The sequence below is a fragment of the Chiloscyllium punctatum genome, chromosome 15, assembly GCF_047496795.1.
Source record: "Chiloscyllium punctatum isolate Juve2018m chromosome 15, sChiPun1.3, whole genome shotgun sequence".
NCBI lineage: Eukaryota > Metazoa > Chordata > Chondrichthyes > Orectolobiformes > Hemiscylliidae > Chiloscyllium > Chiloscyllium punctatum.
In genome coordinates, this window is record NC_092753.1 from 53,998,858 (window position 1) to 54,021,277 (window position 22,420).

The 22,420-nt window shown below is 39.5% G+C and overlaps 2 protein-coding genes across 10 annotated transcripts in view; one reads left to right on the top strand and one right to left on the bottom strand.

Annotated features, from left to right (window-relative positions):
- caska (calcium/calmodulin-dependent serine protein kinase a) overlaps positions 1 to 22,420 on the bottom strand; it is a 746,802-nt gene that overhangs the window by 492,249 nt on the left and 232,133 nt on the right. The gene's annotated exons all lie outside the window — the stretch shown is intronic.
- Positions 1,716 to 15,912, top strand: gpr34b (G protein-coupled receptor 34b). The gene is made up of 2 exons (XM_072584357.1): positions 1,716 to 1,758; positions 14,511 to 15,912. The coding sequence occupies exon 2, from the start codon at positions 14,545 to 14,547 to the stop codon at positions 15,571 to 15,573; it is 1,029 nt and encodes a 342-aa protein (XP_072440458.1). The 5' UTR covers positions 1,716 to 1,758; positions 14,511 to 14,544; the 3' UTR covers positions 15,574 to 15,912.

A 22,420-nucleotide genomic window follows, 5' to 3' on the forward strand; every position in this document is an offset into this window, starting at 1 on the left:
ATTTTTAAGAAAACGTCTGCACCTGTTCTTTACATTTAAAATAACAGTTCAGAAACATGACACTGCACTGACATTGCATCACAAGAGTTTTTATTTCAAAATCCAAATGGATCAATACAAATGAGATGCAATGCAAATAAAAGGTTAAATTTACCAATATAGTTCAAAACCTTACACATTGTAACCATGTGGATGATGAATGACCTACAACAGGATTGTCTAACATTTTGCACAGACTTTTTGGGGGGGGGGGGGCGCGTTGGCACAATCCATTTAATCCCTCACTTGCTGGCTCCGCCACCAAATAACATTCCAAAACTATAATTATAATTTAAATGACTACACAAAATTGCAAAGCAGCATAATCAACTAACAGCACTACTTTTTTTTCCCCTTTCCCATAATAAAAATGACAATGCCTAAAACTTGACCATCAGTAAAAGGGGTGGGAAATGAGGCTGAGATATGGACGTATGTGTAATGAATGCTGACCTTGGGTTTACTTGTGGTGATTTATCAGGCTGATGTTGTGCAGGATTAGGTGGCAGTGGATTGGTGTGTCCAGCTCAATTCAACTCATCCATTCACCAAAGTACACACATCCCCTTTCCCCTGATCCTGCACTCACTTATACTAGCTACTACATCCCTGTAAATAACACCTAACCACCAAATTTCCTTGATCCAGACACATTACTCAACCATCCTTCTAACCACCAACTTCGTCTCCACATATTCTCACACTACGTCATACACCCACTGCTCCAGTCACCCACCAACCCACAGCTCTCTCTAGTCACCAACCTCGCTATCACTCTCCTAGAGTCACTCACTCCCCAATAAATGCCATCCCAACACCACCCACCTACCATACACACACCTTTCCACTCACACACCCACCGACCCAATTCCACCTAACTCGACAGCCTGTCTCTAATGCTGTTGCTCCATCCTTTCTGATGGCCATACTCTCACCTCCCCATTACCTGTGTCTCACCCTGCATTCCCGCTTCCTTACATTTTATTAATATGCAACAGGTGAAATTATAGCAATACCACATAAACATGAATTCACTCATGAAGCTGATCTCTTTTATATGGTAGACTGCTGCAGTTTTTAAATAAGCTCCCTTTAGAAAGCCTTCACAGATCCTCTAAGATAATGAAGCTGAACTCTTACTTGCCTAACAGTACAACCCGTATCTATATTTGTTCAGTTTGTTGGCAAAACTTAACAACAAACTGAACATTGTTTGGGTACAGTGAGGGAATACCATATTGCCTGAAGTATCTCTTTTGCATAAAATATTAAGCAATCATATTAAAAATTCCATGGCTTTGATTTAAGCAACGTAAAACAATTTTTTTAAAAACACGTAATGTATTTCTGGGGCCAGTAATGCCAAATTAATTCTTGTATCCAGCTGCACAATTGATCTATTACCACCATTTTATGCATCTCCAACTCAAATTCTTGAGAACCTTATCACAGAAAAGGATTTTATCACACAAAAGGAAACAGATGCAAACAGGAAAATACACAGCATCAGCAGGGTTAACACAGCAGAAAGGAAAACCACAAGCATTACATCTATTCGAAGTAAAAGAGGAATAGGTCACAGTTGTGTTTCTCTAGATCAAGAAGCTCTTCAACATCGTCCTTCTTATGAAAAACTAAATTCAAGATCTTTGCATGTTGTAATTAATTTGATAACTAGCATATTGACCAATAAAGCACAGGATTAAGACATCTTCACAGGTATGTGATAAATGTTTTTTATACAGGCTCTAATTTTTTTATTCACTTGTGCCACATAGGCATTGCTAACTGGCTAGAATTTATTGCCCAGCACAAGTTGCCCTTGTGAAGGTGGCGGTGAGCTGCCTTCTTGAACTGCTGCAGTCCGCCAGCTGTGGGTTGACTCACAATGCCATTAGAAAGGGAATTCCATAATTTTAACCCAGCGACGGTGAAGGAACAGTGATATATTTCAATGTCAGGAAGATAAGTGGCCTGGAGGGGAACTTGAAGTCATGCACCTGCTGTCCTGGTCCTTCTGGATAGAAGTCATGATTTGGAAATGCCAGTGTTGGACTGGGGTGTACAAAGTTAAAAATCACACAACACCAGGTTATAGTCCAACAGGTATAATTGGAAGCACACTAGCTTTCGGAGCGACGCTCCTTCATCAGGTGATAGTGGAGGGCTTGATCGTAACACAGAATTTATAGCAAAAATTTGCAGTGTGATGTAACTGAAATTATACATTGAAAAATTGATTGTCTGTTAAGCCTTTCATCTGTTAGAATATAGTGATAGTTTCATTTCTTTCATGTGTAAATCACAAAACCTTTTTTTAAAAAGTTTTAAAGTTTAACCCGAGAATGCAACTTTAAACTGTGATTTTTAACTTCTGGGTAGAAGTGGTCACGGGTTTGGAAAATGCTGTCTAAGGATCTTTGGTGAATTTCTGCAATGCATTTTGTAGATAGTACAGACTGTTGCTATTGAACATCACAGATGGAGGGAGTGGATGCTTATGGATGCGGTGCCAATCAAGCAAGCTGCTTTGACTTGGATGGTGTCAAGCTTCTTGAGTTTTGTTAGGGCTGCACTCATTCTGACTTGTGTCTTGCAGATGGTGGGCAGGTTTTGTGGAGTTAGGAGTTGAGTTACTCACTGCAATATTCATAGCCTCTGTCTTGCTCTTCGAGCAACTGTGTCCCCCTGAATGCAGGTAGTGGAGGATTCAGTGATGGTAACACCATTGAGCGTCAAGGGATAGTGGTTAGATTGTCTCCTATTGGAGACAGTTAACACCTGGCATTTGGGTTACAATGGTTTTTGCCATTTGTCAGCCCAAGCCTGGATATTGTCCAGATCTTGTTGCCTTTGAACATGGATCATTTCAGTATTTGAGAAGCTGCGAATCATGCTGATCAGTTTTGTAATTCATCAGCGAATATCTCTACTTTGATTCATAGAGTCAGAGAGATGTACAGCATGGAAACAGACCCCTCAGTCCAACTCATCCATGCTTGACCAGATATCCCAATCCAAACTGGTCCCACCTGCCTGCACCCGGCCCATATCTCTCCAAACCGTTCTTATTCATATACCCATCCAGGTGCCTTTTAAATGTTGCAACTGTACAAGCCTCCACCACTTCCTCTGGCAGCTCATTCCACACATGGATCACCCTCTGCGAGAAAATATTGCCTCTTAGATCTCTTTTATATCTTTCCCCTATCACCCTAAACCTATGCCCTCTAGTTCTGGACTCCCCCATCCAAGGGAAAAGACTTGGTCTATTTATCCTATCCATGTCCCTTATGATTTTATAAACCTGTACAAGGTCATCCCTCAGCCCCGACACTCCAGGGAAAACTGGGCTCGACTATTCAACCTCACCCTATAGCTCAAATCCTCCAACCCTGGCAACATCCTTGTAAATCTTTTCTGAACCCTTTCAAGTTTCACAACATCCTTCTGATAGGAGGGAGACCAAAACTGCATGCAATATTCCAACAGTGGCCTAACCAATGTCCTGTACAGCTGCAACATGACCTCCCAAATCCTGTACTCAATACTCTGACCAAGAAAGGAAAGCATACCAAACACCTTCTTCACTATCCTATCTACCTGCGACTCCGCTTTCAAGGAGCTATGAACTTGCACTCCAAGATCTCTTGTTCAGCAACATTCCCATGGACCAACATTAAGTGTATAAGTCCTGCTAAGATTTGCTTTCCCAAAATGCAACACCTTGCATTTATCTAAATTATACTCCATCTGCCACTCCTCAGCCCATTGGCCCATCTGATTAAGATCCTGTTGTAATCCGAACTCTTCACTGTCCACCACACCTCCAATTTTTGTGTCATCTGCAAATTTGCTAACTATACCTCTTACGTTCACGTCCAAATCATTTATATAAATGATGAAAAGTAGTGGACCCAGCACCGATCCTTGTGGCACTCCACTAGTCGCAAGCCTCCAGTCTGGAAAAACAACCCTCACCACCACCCTCCGTCATCTACCTTTGAGCCAGTTCAGTATCCAAATGGCTAGTTCTCCCTGTATTCCACGACATCTAGCCTTGCTAACCAGTCTCCCATGGGGAACCTTGTCGAATGCCTTACTAAAGTTCATATAGATCACGTCCACAGCTCTGCCCTCCTCAATCCTCTTTGTTTCATCTTCAAAAAAAAATCAAGTTTGTGAGACATGATTTTCCATTCACAAAGCCATGTTGACTATCCCTAATCAGTCCTTGCCTTTCCAAATACATGTACATCCTGCCCCTCAGGATTCTCTCCAACAACTTGCCCACCACCGACGTTAGGCTCACCACTTTATAGTTCCTTGGCTTGTCCTTACCACCATTCTTAAACAGTGGCACAATAGCCAACCTCCAGTCTTCAGGTACCTCACCTGTGACTATCAATGATACAAATATCTCAGCAAGGGGCCCAGCAATCATTTCCCTAGCTTTCCACAGAGTTCAAGAGTACACTTGAGCAGGCCCTGAGGATGTATCCACTGTTATACATTTTAAGACATCCAGAATTTCCTCCTCTGTAATATGGACATTCTTCAAGATGTCACTATCTATTTTCCTACATTCCACATCTTCCATGTCCTTTTCCACAGTAAACACTGATGCAGGACTCCTCACAAAGGCCGCCTTGCTGATCTTTGAGGGGCCCTATTCTCTCCCTAGTTACCCTTTTGACCTTAATATATTTGTAAAAATCCTCTGGATTCTCTTTATCTATTTCCAAAGCTATTTTATGTCCCATTTTTGCCCTCCTGATTTCTCTCTTCAGTATATTCCTGCTGTCTTTATGTTCTAAGGATTCACTCCATCTATTCTGTCTATAACCTGACATATGTTTTCTTATTTTTCTTAAGCAAACTCTCAATTTCTTCTGTCATCCAGCATTCCCTATACCTACCAGCCTTTCATTTCACCCTAACAGGAATATACGATCTTTGGACTCTGATCGCAATTCTGAAAGCTTCCCATTTTCCAGCCGTCCCTTTACCTGCGAACAACTGCCTCCAATCAGCTTTTGAAAGTTCTTGCCTAATACTGTCAAAATTGGCCCTCCAATTTAGAACTTCAACTTTTAGATCTGGTCCAACACTTTCCATCACTTTTTTAAAACTAATAGAATTATGGTCACTGGCCCCAAAGTGCTCCCCCACTGACACCACGGAAACATCACTGAATAAGCAGCGTAAGACGGTTGGGCCTAGGACACAACCCTGAGGAACACCTGCAGAGATGTATTGGAGCGGAGATGACTGACCTCAAACTACCACAACCACCTTCCTATGTGCCAGGTATGGCTGGAGAGTTCACCATGGATACCAATTTTGCTAGCTCCTTGATGCTACATGTGGTTGAATGTAGTCTTGATATCAAGAGCTGTCACTCTCAGCTCATCTTGAAGATTCCCTCTGATTACATATGCTCCTTGACTGATATATATAAGGTACAAAAATATGCACCGACTTCTTTTAAAAATGTACTTTTAAATACAGTTTGGATTAACAAAACAAAAACCAAACAATCCAATAGAAATAGTTATAGATGAATGAATTATGAGTAACTGAAACTTTAGAGATATTTGGAAATGTTGAGGCGTTGGCAAAGAGGGGGTGTAGAGCTGATGCTAGCTAGCCAGAGGGGGGAACCCTTCCCCAGTTGCTTATCTGAAATGTATGTTGCATTTGGTTCAAAGTTCTAACTTATCTTAGGAAAGTTTAGAGTTCACACATAAATAAGTGTCTAAAATATGGAAATGAATTTAAAATCAATCTACTAATATGTATCAGTAAGATTTCTTAATTCTGTAACAGAGGGTGGGGGTGGGGATTGAAAGATGAAATCATCTGGTACCTGATCTATCCCGCCAGGAATTCTGCATGGATAAACTTATACATCATATGAAAAATTTCTAAGGCAGACATAAATAGATTATTATTTGTTGCAGTTTCACAAGGAAAGAAATAATTCATTTGTAGCAATGTGGTGCTTTAAGTTCTCAGGATATTGAAAAATGCATCATTGCTAATTAATTTCTTTTGGAAATGCAGTAACTATTTCTCGAAGGCAAATGTAGCAGCCAATTTGTACACATCAAGGTTCCCCAAAAAACAAAGGAGATAAATGCCAGTTAGCTCTGAACTAAAATGCAGGAACAACGACTGGACTAGCAAACAGAAACTGTCAGAGCAACTCAGCAGGACTAGCAGTATTTATGGAGAAAAAGAGTTAATGCTTCAAGTTCAGTTTGACCCTTCAGAACTGCCAGTATTTTGCTTTTATGAAAGGATTGAGTCCAAATGAACTAGATGACCAGAAGGCACAGGAGCTGAATTAGTCCATTCAGTGTTCTCCACAACTGAATGAGATCATGGCTGATCTGATAACCCTCAACTTCACATCCTTTGTCTTCTCTCTATAACTCGTGACTCCTTTGATGATTAAAACTCTCTCTCAATCTTAAATATATTTAACTACCCAAGCCTCTACAGCCCTAGGGATCAAGAATTCTGAAGATTCACAACCCTCAGAAGAAATTCCTCTTTATCGGTCCTTACTGAGTGATTGCTCCTATCTGCTGAACTCGCAGGCCAGCTTTTTGTAACTCATATGTGAAGAGCTCCAAGTCTGTGTTTTCTGCTGTCTTTCCCCATTTAATATTCAGTTCCCCTAACCTTTTTGTCAACATGTATAACCTTGCAATATATACCATCTGAAGAAAAATATTTACTTTAAAGATAGCAACAAGATAAGTATCTAATAAAATTTCTCTATTTCTACGAATGACAATCTAACGGTTGGGATGCTTTTAAATAAAAAATGCATCAGAGAGAGTTTTTAAACGAGTAGAATGTACTTGTATTAAGTCACAGTATCACAGCTTCAAACTAATGATAAGATAATATAAAGCTGAGTAGAACACTCAAGTGATAACGGATGACAGTCATCATATAAGTTTTTTTTTTATTTTTCACAAATACGGTCTGTGCTAATTTTTTTTAAAAACAGTAATCATTGTAAAATATTTTGACTCCTAGGATGTGACTTGCAGAATCTGAAAAACCAGTTTCATCCTCCAGTAAATAAATAAAATCAATTCACAGAACTCATCCTTTGTGGACAAAATGTTAAAAAGGTACAAGTTGTGGACCAGTAATGCAGTAATTCTCATCTTTTTCACACTGTTTCAACTATCCAATTGTCTAGAAGCTCCAGCTAATAGACGACATTGTTATAGCCCATTTCTAGTTGTCCTCAAGCAATTGGTGGTGAGCTGCCTTCTTGAACCACTGCAGCCCAGTTGCTGTAGGTAGACCCACAATGGTATTAGATGGGGGATTCAGAATTTTGACCCAGCAAGATTGAAGGAACTGCAATATATTTCCAGGATGTTGAGTGGCTTGGACGGGGGCTAGCATACGGTGAAGTTCTATCTGCTAGGCTTGTCCTTCTAGATGGTAGAGGATTCTGGATTTAGAAGATTTTGTCTAAGGAGCCATGGTGGATTTCTACAGTATACCTTGTAGATGGTACGCATCGCAGTTACTGAGTATTGGTGGTGGAAGGAGTGAATGTTGGTGGATATGGTGCCAACCAAGTGGGTTGCTTTGCCCTGGATAGTACAGCAGGTCAGGCAGCATCCGAGGAGCAGGAAAATCAACGTTTTGGGCAAAAACCCTACATCAGGAAGAGCTCCTGATTAAGGGCTGCTCCTCGGATTCTGCTTGACCTGCTGTGCTTTTCCAGCACCACTCTAGTCTTGACTCTAATCTTCAGCATCTGCACTATCCACGTTCGCCTTGCTCTGGAAAAGTGTCAAGCCTCTTGAGTGTTTTTAGAGCTGCACTTAGCCAGGCAAGTGGGGCCTATCTCATCACGATCCTAGCTTCTGAGCTGCTTTTATAACCAAAGTATTAATATGGCTATTCCAATCCAATTTAAGGTCGATGGTAATGCCAGACTGTTGATACTGGTGGAATTTAGTGATGGCGATGCCACTGAATATCAAGGGGCAATGGTCAGATTCTCTTGTTGAAGATGCTCATTAACTTGCATCTGTGTGGTGCAAATGGTCTTGCTACACATGAAGATCAGTATCTGAAGAGACAGAAGTGCTGTTGAACAATGTAGACATTAGCAAAAATCGCCAGTTCTGACCTTCTGATGGAGGGAAGGTCCTTGATGAAGTAGGTGAAGATATTTGGCCAAGGATACTATCCTGAAGAACTCCCGCACAGAGCACTGTGGATGTACCAACAGCAAATGGACTGCAGTGAGACAGAGCAACTAGGAATGGGCAATAAATGCTGGATCAGACAGCCAAGGCCACAACCTGCGAATATGTAGTGAGGAGAATTCTGAATATAGGTTACCCTAAAACAATCAGTAAGCAAAGAATCAAAAATGATCAACAGAAGTCTTATTTTCTCACATTAGAAAGGACAAGAGAAATTAGTTAGCTTAATAAGAAAGATTTATAAAATTCACTTGTTAATATTCAAGAAATTTATTTAAAGCAAAACTAAACCATGCAGGCAAGGTTGAAATACTGATTTGGTAGGCATTTATAACCCTGCAAAAGTGCAACATGACTGAACAAGGAATAACCTTGCAGTTTTTTCTGAAGGCGGAATGATGATGCCCCTGCACCACACTGAGACATGTACCACCAGATAACGATGCGAGAATATCACAGGGTCTATAAAAAGGAGATAGGGCATATAGGAAGATGGGGAGAATATGAAAGATGTCTACTGCTCCACCCCCCCGCCCTCATTTCCAGAACTCTGACCACAATGCAGTGTTTCTTCTCCCAGCTTACAGACAGAAACTCAAGCAGGAGACCCCCTCGCGGATACAGGTCCAGTGCTGGTCGGAGGATCAACTCCGATGCTGACTGGAATCAGCTGATTGGGCCATGTTCAAACAGTCCGCAGGTACCTTGGACGAGTATGCCACCACCGTCACAGGCTTTATCAGCAGCAAGTGTGTGGAGGAATGCATACCGAGGAAGTCAATCAGGATGTTCCCCAACAGGAAACCCTGGATGAACCAGGACATACAGAACCTGCTGAAAACCAGGCTTGAGGCCTTCAGATCAGGAGACACACAAGTATAAGGAATTCAAGTATGACCTTCGCAGAGCCATCAAGACAGCCAAAGACCAATACTGATCTAAACTAGAGACCCAGACAGACACCTGGCCCAATGGCAAGCACCGAATGGCACCACAGATTCTAAAAGGAGACAGTGAAAGATAGCTGACGATGACACATCCCTCCCAGATCGTTTCAACGTCTTCTATGCTCGCTTTGAGCAGAATCGCGGTGGAGAGTTAACACCTACTCTGAAAAGTCCTGACGAACCTATCCCAACAGTCACTCATCAGAGGTCAGATCAGTTTTCCTTTGTGTAGCAGAGGTCTTCTCGGACATTTTCAACCTCTCCCTGCCTGTTTCAAGAGGGCCAGCATCATCCCTGTGCCTAAGAAGGCTCATGCAGCATGCCTCAATGACTACTGCCCAGTGGCCCTAACTTCAGTGGTCATGAAATGCTTTGAAAATCTGGTCATGGCATTAATCAATTCCAGCCTTCCCACTACTCTTGACCCACTCCAATTTGCCTATCGGATCAACAGATCCACGTCAGATGCCATATCACTTGCCCTTCACTCCTCCCTAGAACATCTTGACACCAAGAACAGCTATGTAAGAATCCTACTCATACTACAGTTCAGCCTTCAAAACTATTATCTTCTCCAGACTGATTACTAAACTTAGTGATCTCGGACTAAGCTCCGCTCTCTGCAACTAGATCCTCAGTTTCCTGACCCACACGACACAATCAGTGAAGATTGGGAACAATATTTCATCCTCACTAACAATCAACACTGGAGCCCTTCACGGCGTGCGTACTCAGCCCCCTACTGTACTTACTGTATACGCCCGACAGCATCGGCAAATACCAGACTACTGCCATTTACAAGTTCGCTGATGATACCACCATAGTTGGTCGAATCTCAGATGGCAATGATTCAGACTACAGATGGGAGGTGGAAGACCTGGAAAAATGGTGCACTGAGAACAACCTAGCACTCAATGCCAGCAAAACCAAGGAACTCATTATTGACTTTTAGCAGGATGTTACTCATGCGCCCCCCCCTCCCCCTCCCTCCCCGGCACATTAACAGCACAGAGGTGGATTGAGTGGAGAGTGTCAAGCTCCTGGGAGTGGTCATCCACAACAAGCTTTCTTGGACTCTTCATGTGGACGCAATGGTTACAAAGGCTTGACATCTCTTCTTCCTCAGGCAGCTGAGGAAACTTGGCATGACAACAAATACCCTTGCCAACTCTTACAGGTGCGCTATTGAGAGCATTCTGTCTGGATGCATCACTGCCCGGTATGGCAACTGTACCATTCAAGATCAGAGACGGTTACAGAGAGTGGTGAACTCGGCCCAGACAATCACAAAGACTAACCTCCCATCTACAGAATCCATCTACCAGGCATGCCATCAGGCAAAGGCTGCCAGCATTCTCAAAGATCCATCCTACCCTGGCAATATGTTTTTCTACAACTTCTACCATCGGGGAGAAGGTACAGAAGTCTGAAACACGCTCCAGGCGGTTTCTACCGTACTGTTGTTAGGACTCACAAAAATTTAACATTTGCCTGAACCTGTGCTTTTGTTTTTGCCACTTTAACTAATACTTACTTATCTATGCTACTTAACTATTTGATTTGCTTGTATTGCTCGCAAGACAAAGCTTTTCGCTGTCCTTCGGTACACGCGACAATAAATTCAATTCAATTCAATTCAATAATAACAGGGATGTTAGGCACCTATGCCACTTTGGAACGTGTGAAAAACAAGGTACTTGTCTCAAACAGGCCATTTCAGAATTCGAGTCATGTACTGTCTACACGACTTACAACGTATAAATGTCTGAGATTTGTTGCTGAGGGCAGAGTTCTGCTTTGGGATTACTGAGGTGGATCTCTCCCAATGCATTGGGGAATAAAAAAAATTATAACCTGCTCAAGATTCCAGATTATTTTATACAATAATCTACCACTCAAAAAAATTAATTTTCTAAGGAAATTAGAAAGAGGTGCAAAAATTATGGAGTGCTTACACTGGGGGACTTTTATCACCCACATATACAGTGGCGCAAGAGCAGCAGAAAGGGTAGAGACAAGAGTTCCTACAGGGTATTGAGGAGAATTATTTTAATATCAGTACAGTATGCTTCTAGTCCAACATAAAAGGAAGAACTAGTTGATTTAGTTTCTTTGGGATGAGATGTACCAAGTAAATTAAATATGGATGAAAAGTTGGTGGACAGTGATCATTGTATCATGAGATTTAGGGTGATCATCAAGCATGAACAATCCAGAATAAAAATAAATAATTTGGGGAAAGCCAACCAGGTATTAATGAATCTGGGCTGAATATATTTGAGTTAAAGGTTGACAGACGAAATAGCAACTGAACAAAGTGAAGCTAGATTGGGCTCAGTCAAGATATATGTTCTGAAAAGGGCAGGGTAGGACAAATAAAATAAATCCTGTGTTCCCTGAATGACAAATGAAATAGGGATAAAACTAAAATTATGTTAATGACAAATGTCAGGCAGAAAATAAATCAAGACCCTGGCTGAATATACATACTTTAAAGTGGTGATGAAAAACAAATAGAGAAGCAAATAGGAGGTATCAAAAGAGACCAGCAACCAACATAAAAGCAAATTTTGAAGTCTTCTCCAAGCATTTAAATAGTAAAAAGAGTGGAATCAATTAGGTTCTACACATGGAGGAAAAGGTCATGGCTGAGGTATTAAATACATACTCTGCATAAGTCTTTACTAAAGAATTGCTACCCCAAGCCATCAATATTAATAGGTCTGGATAGAGACATTGGGAAAATGTTTCCACTAGCAAGAGACACTAGAACTTTAGGAGACAGCTTCAGAGTTAAGGCATGACCTTTAGAACGGAGATGAGGAGTAATTTCTTTAGTCAGAGAGTGGTTAATCTATGGAATCATTTCTGCAGAAGTCTGTCGAGGCCAAGTTATGAAGTATCTTTAAGACAGAGATAGGTAGGTTGTTGATTAGTAAGGGGATCAAGAGTTAGGGTGAGAAGGGAGGAGAATGTGATTGTGAAACATATCAGCCACGATTGAATAGTGGAGCAAACTCAATGGGCTGAATGGCCTAATTCTGCTTCTTATATCTTATGGTCTTATATTTTTAAGATAGTATTGGATATATTCTTGCAAAGCAACGGAATAAAGGATTGGGTGCAGATGGATGTAAAATTCAAAGTAAATACAAAAACAAAAATAGGAAGTTAAGACAGATGAATGTGTGGCTGGCAAGATGGTGCAATGGGGGCTTCAGATTCCTGGGTCACTGGGACTGACTCTGGTGAGACTTTGAAATTTGCTTTTATGTTGGCTGCTGGTCTCTTTTAACACTTCCTATTTGCTTCTCAGGTTACAATGGAGGACCTTACTTACACATATGTAGACTGTAACAATGGCAGTGAAAGCTTGTGGATGAGAAAGAGCAGTTAGGCAAAGTCAGAATTCTTGGGGTAGGGCAGAAAGAAACTTTGCTGAAAAGACTGTACAAGTTGAACAGACTGCATCTAAGCAGAAACAAAACAGAAATTCTAGACAAACTCAGCATGTCTGGCAGTATCAATGGGGAGAAAGCAGAGTTAACATTTTGAGTCCAGTGACTCTTCATCAGAACAAAAGAAATCAATGGACTAAATTGTAAACTGTTTTCTCTTTACAGATGCTGCCATACCTACTGAATTTCTCCAGCAATTTCTGATTTTGTTTCAGATCTCCAACTTGGTTTTATTTTTGCATATGAACAGAACTGGGATTGAGATCCTTGCGGGAAGTTTTATTAGTGCATTGGGGATGTTTTAAACCCAGCAGGAGCATGGTTATTCAAAAATAATACTAAGGTGCACAAAATGCTAGGTGAGTCTCATGGCACTAAAAAAATATTAAGTAATTGGTAGAGTCCAAGTAAGGAAGAAGGTTACAAAGTCTAAATCAGAGTTACAATGCACATACATGAATGCACAGGGTAAAATTAATCAGACTGGAGAATTATAAGTACAGATTGTTATATGGGATTGTGATGTTGTGGCAACAGAGACCTGATTTAAACAAGAACATATCTGAGTATTAATTATTCCTCGCTACAACTTGTTCAGAAAACATAACAGAGAACAAAGAAGGGTGGTGTTTTTGATTAAGGACTGCAAACGACAGATGTATAAACATCATAACAATAGTTACAATGGTGGACCTTACTTACACATATGTAGACTGTAACAATGGCAGTGAAAGCTTGCGGATGAGAAAGAGGAGTTAGGCAAGGTCAGAATTCTTGGGGTAGGGCAGAAAAAACGTGGTTATATTTCAGCAAGAATGAATGAACTACCAAGGAAGAGGTGCAAAGAGTTGGACAAGTCAATGGAAGAGGAAAATGTAATCATTTGTCTCAGATGATGCAAAAAGATAGTTTCATTACACATGTCACAGAAAATGTAACGAGTTCCCTTAGCACTGAACAGGACAGAAGGTTGAAAGAAGGGAGGGTGAACAATGCATCTTCTTTCCTCCATCATTCTTTCAAGCATTAGGGTTGAAGTTACTTCAGAATATTATTGTTATAAAGTCAAAATGAACATGTAATGTGTATTATTGTAGTAATTCATCTTGTTACTTGTTGGAGGTGTGAACCAGTGGTCTGTTGTTAATTAACTTTACATACAAAGAGTCATGAAACAGGCTCAGCCAAAACTCAAGCTTGATTACAGAATCATTTACATCACACTAAGAAGCTGTTCAATGCATGTGCCACCAGTTTGAAAGATATTTCAATTGATCTTATGCCCCTACTCATTCCAAACAACCTTGCAAAGGTTTCCATTTGAGTACATGTCCAATTGTCTTTAGAAAGTTACAACTAAATCTGTTTCTACCAACTTATAGATAGTGTATTCCAGATGACAACTTGCAGCATAAAATAAATTCTCATTCTGCTCTATTTTGTGCCAATTATCTCAAATCTATGTCCTCTGGTATTCTATCTTCCTGCCAGTGGAAACAGTTTCTCCCTGACATTATTCCTCACAACTGGGATATCTTCATTAAACTACCCCTTCTCTGGTCTCTCCACATGAGCAATGAGTCTCATCCAAGAAAATAATTTATGTTTAACAAATAACTTGGCATTTTAACTTACGTTATTCCAAGGAATAATTAATTTTGTACTGCATTTTGGAACCTAGATGCTTTGTTATAACAAATATTAAGATGACTGGACTAATTAACAACTTGCAAATACTATCTTATAAATAAATGTGCTATAGAAGTATCCCTTCTAATAAGCTTCATATTAATACAGATTCTATTTCATTACAGAAATAAACATTTATCAATTTCGTTATCTGAAAGTATGGGAACTACCAATCTGTCAATGAGCTACTGGCAACCAGAAAATGGAAGTAAATTACTAAAGGCGAGAACAGAGATGAATATACTGGCTGACCAAAACTGTACTATACACGACAACTTCCTAACGATTCTTCTACCTGTGGTGTACTCTCTCATATTTTTAACAGGACTGATTAGCAACATTGCAGCACTATGCATATTTTTCTTCATTCAAAACAAGAAAAATTCCATCCACATCTATTTGATTAACATGGCAATTGCAGACCTCTTCTCAATCTCCTCCTTGCCTTTCAGAATAGCATATCATGCAAATCATAACCAGTGGATGTTAGGGAAATTGTTCTGCAATATAATAGGCAACGTATTTTACATGACAATGTACATTAGCATTATACTTTTGGGACTCATCAGTGTGGATCGGTACTTAAAAATAATAAGGCCTTTGCAGCATTATAAAATACGGAATGGTACCCAAAGTGCAATGATTTGTGCTGCCATCTGGTTTGTTTCAATTCTGATTGCAATACCAATGCTTTTGAAGACTAAAGCAGTTAACAGTTCTGATGACAATTCCAAGTGCTTTCATTATCAAGAAAGAGACCAATTCAAAACCTATATTAATATTTTCATTGTCATAATGTTTTGGGTTGTATTTTTTTGCCTCATTCTTTCGTATGGAAAGATTTCTAAAAAGCTTTTCATGCTTGGTAAAGAAAAACCTGGTTTTTCTAACAGCAAAATTCTCAGCAAAATTGCAACAAAAACGTTCATTGTTCTTTTCATTTTTACCATATGCTTCGTCCCATATCATATTTCCCGATTCTTCTACATTGCATCTCAGCTTCACACAACAAGCTGTTACTGGAAAAATGTGATGAATAAAACGAATGAGATATCACTTTTGCTTTCTGCTTTCAACAGTTGCCTTGACCCAATCATGTATTTTCTGCTCTCAAAGACTGTTAGAAAAACAGTGCGGAATTTAGTCAGCGAAAAATTCCAGAAAGACATAAGAAGTGAGAGCACTTAAAAAGTATATTATCCCCAGTCCTAGATATGTATGGGTCTGTCTCAAACAATTTGAGCATGCAATTATATTCCTATTTCAAAACAAAAATCAATGGACAACAACAAAGATTTCAGATTTGTTTACATGTATTAATGACCTGAACCAATCTGTACATTTGTGGATGTAATATAATGGAATGTTAATGAGTAAAAGAACGAACCATGACCTGAAAGTTGAATACTTTCAAACACATTCCCTCTCAAAAAGCAACACTACTATGTGTTCATTTAAAGCACTCCATATTATTTGGTTTTGATACTACAGAAACTCAAATAGCTTAGATATTAGAAATGCTATCCAGCTGTGTGGTTTAGTGGATTATGAACAGTATCTTTCAAATTCTGGTGAACCAGTTTTAAATCAGCTTTGCCCTGGACTAGATATTGCTAAACCTACAAGGCTGATGAGTCTTTGTCCAGTTGCTGAGAAAAGGTCAAGAAGCTACACCTTTCACAAGTCGCAGTCTTACTTTGAGGCCATCATAATGGCTGGTATTAAAATTAAAACATCACACTGACATAGCAGATAACATTCTTCTGAAATTTTACGAAAAGAAATACTTAATTCTGAAAGGTAGAACACCAAGAAGCCTCGATAGAATGGACATGGAAACATAATCTCCACTGGAGAGACGAGGAACTAAAGGCACAGTCTCGAAGTAAAGGCTCAGCCCTTTAGAACTGAGATGAGAGGAATGTTGTCAGCCAGAGAGTGGTGAATCTGTGGAAATCATTGCCATAAAAGACTGTGGAGGCCAAGTCACTGAATATACTTAAGGCAGAGTTAGATAGGTTCTTGATTAGAAAAGGGATAAAGGTTACAGGTAGACTGCAGGCGAATGGGAGTTGAGAAATGTATCAACCACAATCAAATGGTGCAGCAGATTCATTGAGCTGAATGGTCTAAATCTGCTCCTAATTTTTATGGTCTCAGAGATGCAAATTTTACCTATTATCACAGAATTCTAAATATTACCCAGGGAAATATCTGCACTGAATGAATGACACAAGAGGAACCTGATTATAATCTTATAAATTATCCTAACCAGGTTTATATACAAAAGTATCCTGATTAAGATAACGAGACGTCATATACTAATGGATAACCTAGACTCCTGTTTGTGCAGTGGTTCCTACCTCTGGGTTCAAGTTCACAGATATCTCTCAGCAAATCCAAACAAGTCAATTTTTTTTAAAGAAATGAATAGTCACTGCATGCATATCATTCTCCAGTTTGTGCTGGAGCACACATACAGAAAGGGATTTCTGTCACCTTTACTTATATAACAGGGTCTGAAGTATAACTTAAATGCCGTTTCTCAGAAAACTGATTAAGATGTTGCACAAGTGCCATTTTTCTTAGAAGTAGTATAACTATTTGGTTAACTATTAAATCTTAGGTGACAGTCATTTACAATTCTTAGCGTTAAGGTCACAAATTAGTTTATGGGCTTTTAAGCTTCTTTCCCCGAGTCACTGATATTCTTGATAGCGGCACGGTGGCACAGTGGTTAGCACTGCTGCCTCACAGCACCAGAGACCCAGGTTCAATTCCCGCCTCAGGCAATTGACTGTGTGGAGTTTGCACATTCTCCCTGTGTCTGTGTGGGTTTCCTCCGGGTGCTCCGGTTTCCTCCCACAGTCCAAAAATGTGCAGGTCAGCTGAATTGGCCATGCTAAATTGCCCGTAGTGTTAGGTATGGGGTATGGGTGGGTGGCGGGTTGGTGTGGACTTGTTGGGCTGAAGGGCCTGTTCCACACTAAGTAATCTAATCTAAAAACTTCATGCTTCCAATTGAGGCATGTTGACAATGCTGGCCAGATGAATGCACATACCGATTTCATACATCACTAATGGTCTAATGTGGGGAGGGACAGTTCAACAACTTAAATGAGAAATTCATGACACTGATTTCATTAAAATACATCATGCTAAATAAAATTTAACATTTCAAAACAATTACAATTAAGGCTATGTTAGCAGAGTTGTGGAATGCTTATTTCATTATTTATGGATAAAAAATATCTCTGGAATAGGGAAGATTTTATTCTGTACTACCTATTTGATCAATTTTCAAGTAAATGTTATTTTGGGTGCAAAAATAAAAGTAACGTCGACTGCATAAAAGGCTGAAACAATGTGTCTGAATTCAATAATGAACTGCACACAGAGAAAAACCATCTTTGCAATTACTGCCAGTGAAAGGATTGACTGTTTAAATTCAATTGCCTTCAAGGTCTTATTCCATGTTTCAATTTGGAGGTATAATGCCCTGTAAATTCCCATAAATGTTTGATGAATGAAATGAGTAAATGGAGTGATCGCTGAATTATTGCGAAACTTGAGGACGCTCAAAAGAAATCCAGACTTTCTCACCAAAAAAATCTTGAGAAGGATAGGTCATTGATACAACAAACCAAGAGATAAGCTTCATGGGAGATAAAATATGGAGATGCCGGTGTTGGAATGGGATGGTCAAAGTTAAAAATGACATGACACTAGGTTATAGTACAACATATTTATTTGAAAGTACAAGCTTTTGGAGCGCTGCTCCTGAAATAATGCAAAAGTTCTTTTATTATGAAATTGCTGAGAAATTAGTGAAATCAATGTGTCCCGACATGCATTGAATCTATGGTTTGATTAACTGGTGGTCATCAGGGTATGCTCACAAATATTTGGGGTCACTCATATCAAAAAATGGTAAAGTTTACTGATACTTCACTCAGATTAAATGATATAGGGACTTTTGAAAAATTTTTCTGCTGTATCTTTTTCATTTTTGATTGCTCTTGTACTTCATCCTTCTTTATTGCATTTCTTAATGCAGAAAGAAGTCTCTCTGAAAGTTTCAGGAACTACCAGCATACAAATTGTAATTCAGCCAACAGGCAAACTATATAATACTGTTAACTGGCTATTTATTAAAAAATAGAATCATAAATCAATGTCATCAGTTTGTCTAAATTTCAGAGTGTTATCGACTATAAACGATTATAGCGCAAATAAATTAATGCTGACTTACCACGATACAACTGAACTGCTTGTGTTTTCCATTATACGTTAATTCTACTTTCTAATTGTTTGAATATCAAAAATTAATGTTCAGATGTTGTTAATTACGCTAATAAATTATTGTTATCAATTAACGTGTCTATTTTTAATCTGCTGACTCCTTAACTAAAATTTAAAGAACAGGAATTAAGAATTTGGCTAGTGTCCTCAATAACATTGGCCCGGATACTCAGTGTTACTGTAAAAACTGAAAGAGTCTTCTTCACAGCTCACAAACTTTAAAGCATGAAGGCATTATAAGTTACAAGCATGGTTTCCTCAAAATCAAAATGAGTTAACATCCAAGGTTCATGACAAAAAAATTAAGTTGCAATAAAGAAAAATAAAATGCAAATGCTGTAAATCCAAATAAATAAATGCAGGTGAACACTTCAGATGAATAGTTATAGAGTCATTCAGCATGGAAACAGAATTTTTGGTTCAACCAGTCCATGCCAAACATAATCCCAAATTAAACTAGTCCCACCTGCCTGTTCCTGCCCCATATCCTTCCAAACTTTTCCTATTCATGTATCTACCAAACATCTTTTAAACATTGTAATTGTACCCACATCCACCACTTCCTCAGGAGGTGCATTCCACACGCAAACACTGTGGTAAAACATTTGTTCCTCGTGTCTTATTTAAAGCTCTGTCTCCACACCGTATAAATGTGTGCCCTACTCTTCATATCTCCCATCCGAGGGAAAAGACAAATGCCATTAACTCTATTGATAACCTCATTATTTCATAAACTTCTATAAGGTTGCCTTTCAACCTCCTATGCTCCACTGAAAGTAGTCCCAGTCTATCCAGACTTTCTTTATAACTCAAACCTTCCATATCCAGCAATATTCTGGTAAATCTCTTCTGAACCCGCTCAGATTTAATAATATCCTTCCGGCAATTGGGTGACTAGAACTGGACATGGTACTCCAGAAGAGACCTCGTCAATGTCCTGTAGAACCTCAACATGACTTCCCAACTCCTATACTGAAAGGACTGAGCAATGAAGACAAGCGTGGTACTGGATTAGTGGTGCTGGAAGAGCACAGCAGTTCAGGCAACATCCAACGAGCAGCAAAATCGATATTTCTGGCAAAAGCCCTTGCCCAAAACGTCGATTTCGCTGCTCGTTGGATGCTGCGTGAACTGCTGTGCTCTTCCAGCACCACTAATCCAGTATTTGGTTTCCAGCATCTGCAGTTATTGTTTTTACCTCAATGAAGACAAGCGTGCCAAACGACTTTTAAACATTCTGTCTATTGTGATGCAAACTTCTAATTTGTCATTTTTTTCAGTTAATAGCTGGTTTGTTGGCATTGTCAGTTTTTGATGCAAGTTGTACCACATTTTCTAAATAATACACTTATGGAAGAGGTCAAAAAATCACATGGCATCACATTGTAGTTCAATGGGTTTATTTGAAAACACTAGCCTTTGGAGCGCTACTCCATTATCAGGTGTAAGTCATTGATGAAGGAGCAGCGCTCCAAAGGCTAGTGTTTTCAAATAAATCCATTGGACGATAATCTGGTGTCGTGTGACTTTTGACCTTATCCAGCCCAGTCCAACACCTTAACATTAAGGGAGAGAGCAGAGGAGAGCTGTCTCTATCTAGTCCTATTACTCTGCTAATCACAACATTAAATGCTTTATCCATTTACCCATATGGCCAATATATACTTTATCCTATTTAGATAAAAGGATTCATTATCTAGGATTTTTCATGAAGAACAAAAATTAGTGATTTATTGTGTTAACAGTAAATATGTTGCAAAAGCGTAAAGCTGATTCACATACAGTTGAATGTAGATCTACACGGACTTCAGTAAGGCGCTTGACAAGGTGCCTCATGGGACACTGGTTAGCAACGTTAGATCTCATGGAATACAGGAAGAACTAGCCATTTGGATACAGAACTGCCTCAAAGGTGGTGGTGGAGGGTTGCTTTTCAGACTGGAGGCCTGTGACCAGTGGAGTGCCACAAAGATCGGTGCTGGGTCTTCTACTTTTTGTCATTTTATATAAATGATTTGGATGTGAACAAAAGAGGTACAAGTTAATAAGTTTGCAGATGACACCAAAATTGGAGGTGTAGTGAACATCAAAGAATGTTACCTCAGATTACAATGAGAACTTGATCAGATGGGTTAATTGGTTGAGAAGTGGCAGATGGAGTTTAATTTAGATAAATGCGAGATGCTGCACTTCAGAAAAGCAAATCAGAGCACAACTTATACACTTCATGGTAAGGTCCTGGGGAGTACTGCTGAACAAAGAGACCTTGGAGTGCAGGTTCATACTTCCTTGAAAGTAGTGTTGCAGGTAGATAGGATAGTGAAGAAGGGTATGCTTTCCTTCATTGGTCACAGCATTGAGTACAGGAGTTAGGAGGTCATGTTGCATCTGTAGAGGACATTGGTTAGGCCACTTTTGGAATATTGTGCGCAAATCTGGTCTCCTTCCTATTGGAAGGATAATGTGAAACTTGAAAGAGTTCAGAAAAGATTTACAAGAATGTTGCCAGGGTTGGAGGACTTGAGCTATAAGGAGAGGCTGAATAGGCTGAGGCTGTTTTCCCAGAGCATTGGAGGCTGAGGGGTGACCTTATAGAGGTTTATAAAATCACGAGGGGCATGGATAGGATAAATAAACAAGGTATTTTCCCTGTGGTGGTGAAATCCAAATCTAGAGGGCATAGGTTTAGGGCGAGAGGGGAAAGATATAAAAGGGACCCAAGGGGAAACTTTTGCACGCAGAGGGTGGTGCATGTATGGAATGAGTTGCCAGAGGAAGTGGTGGAGGCTGGTACAATTACAACATTTAAAAGGCATCTGGATGGGTATATGAATAGGAAGGGTTGAGCGGGATTAGGGCCAACTGCTAGCATTTGGGACTAGATTAGGTTGGAATATCTGGTCGGCATGGACAAGTTGGACCGAAGGTCCTGTTTCCGTGCTGTACATCTCTATGACTCGATAGATACCTGGTTAAAACAAGATCTCTGTAGAGATCAATTTAGAGGAAAGAAAGATTTTGTCTAATAACTGTTAGTGTGTGAAGGGAAAAAAAGATACGAAATGTTCAAGATATCTTTCAAATGGTCTGCTAGGGCAAGTGGATGGGTCGTTAAACACAGGCAATTGGTCATCCCTGAAATCTTCAAACGCAGTTCATTAAAGAGCGGTCACAAGGAATCATCAAACATAACTCCTTCGGTGGATTTTCAGGAGAAAAGTTGGATCAGGGTTTCAGTTACCACAATGGATCTTAAAGGGTATTCTCAGAAGAAAATTCCTGCAGCAAGCTGTACTTCAATTGCACTCCAAACAACGAACTTAAGTCAAGTGACTTCAAAGAAGTGAATGTTAAAGAAGTCCAATGTCCACTTAGTGACTCCTTTCAAATAAAAACAAGTTTGAGTATTCCTATTCACCACTGTCCCAAATTCTTTAAATGAATCCCTAAATAAAATTAAATATCTTGATTGCATTATTTACTTCCATATCAGAATCGATGGAATTTTGTTAATCTTGCTCACCTGAAATCAAAGAGAAACGTTTGCAAAATCCTCAGAGCTGTTCTATACCCATGATACTACATTGGTATTTAACTATGGGAAACACTTTCAGTGGCAAATAGACAGATGTCACACATCAATAGAGTTTTATTTAATCATCAGAATGACAAACAGCATGGCCCAAGACTTTTCGATGGAAACATCAATATGTTGGACAGTATGATTCTAAAG

Excerpts from the sequence above, each read along its gene's own strand:
- gpr34b (XM_072584357.1), top strand. The coding sequence starts at position 14,545 with ATGGGAACTACCAATCTGTCAATGAGCTACTGGCAACCAGAAAATGGA.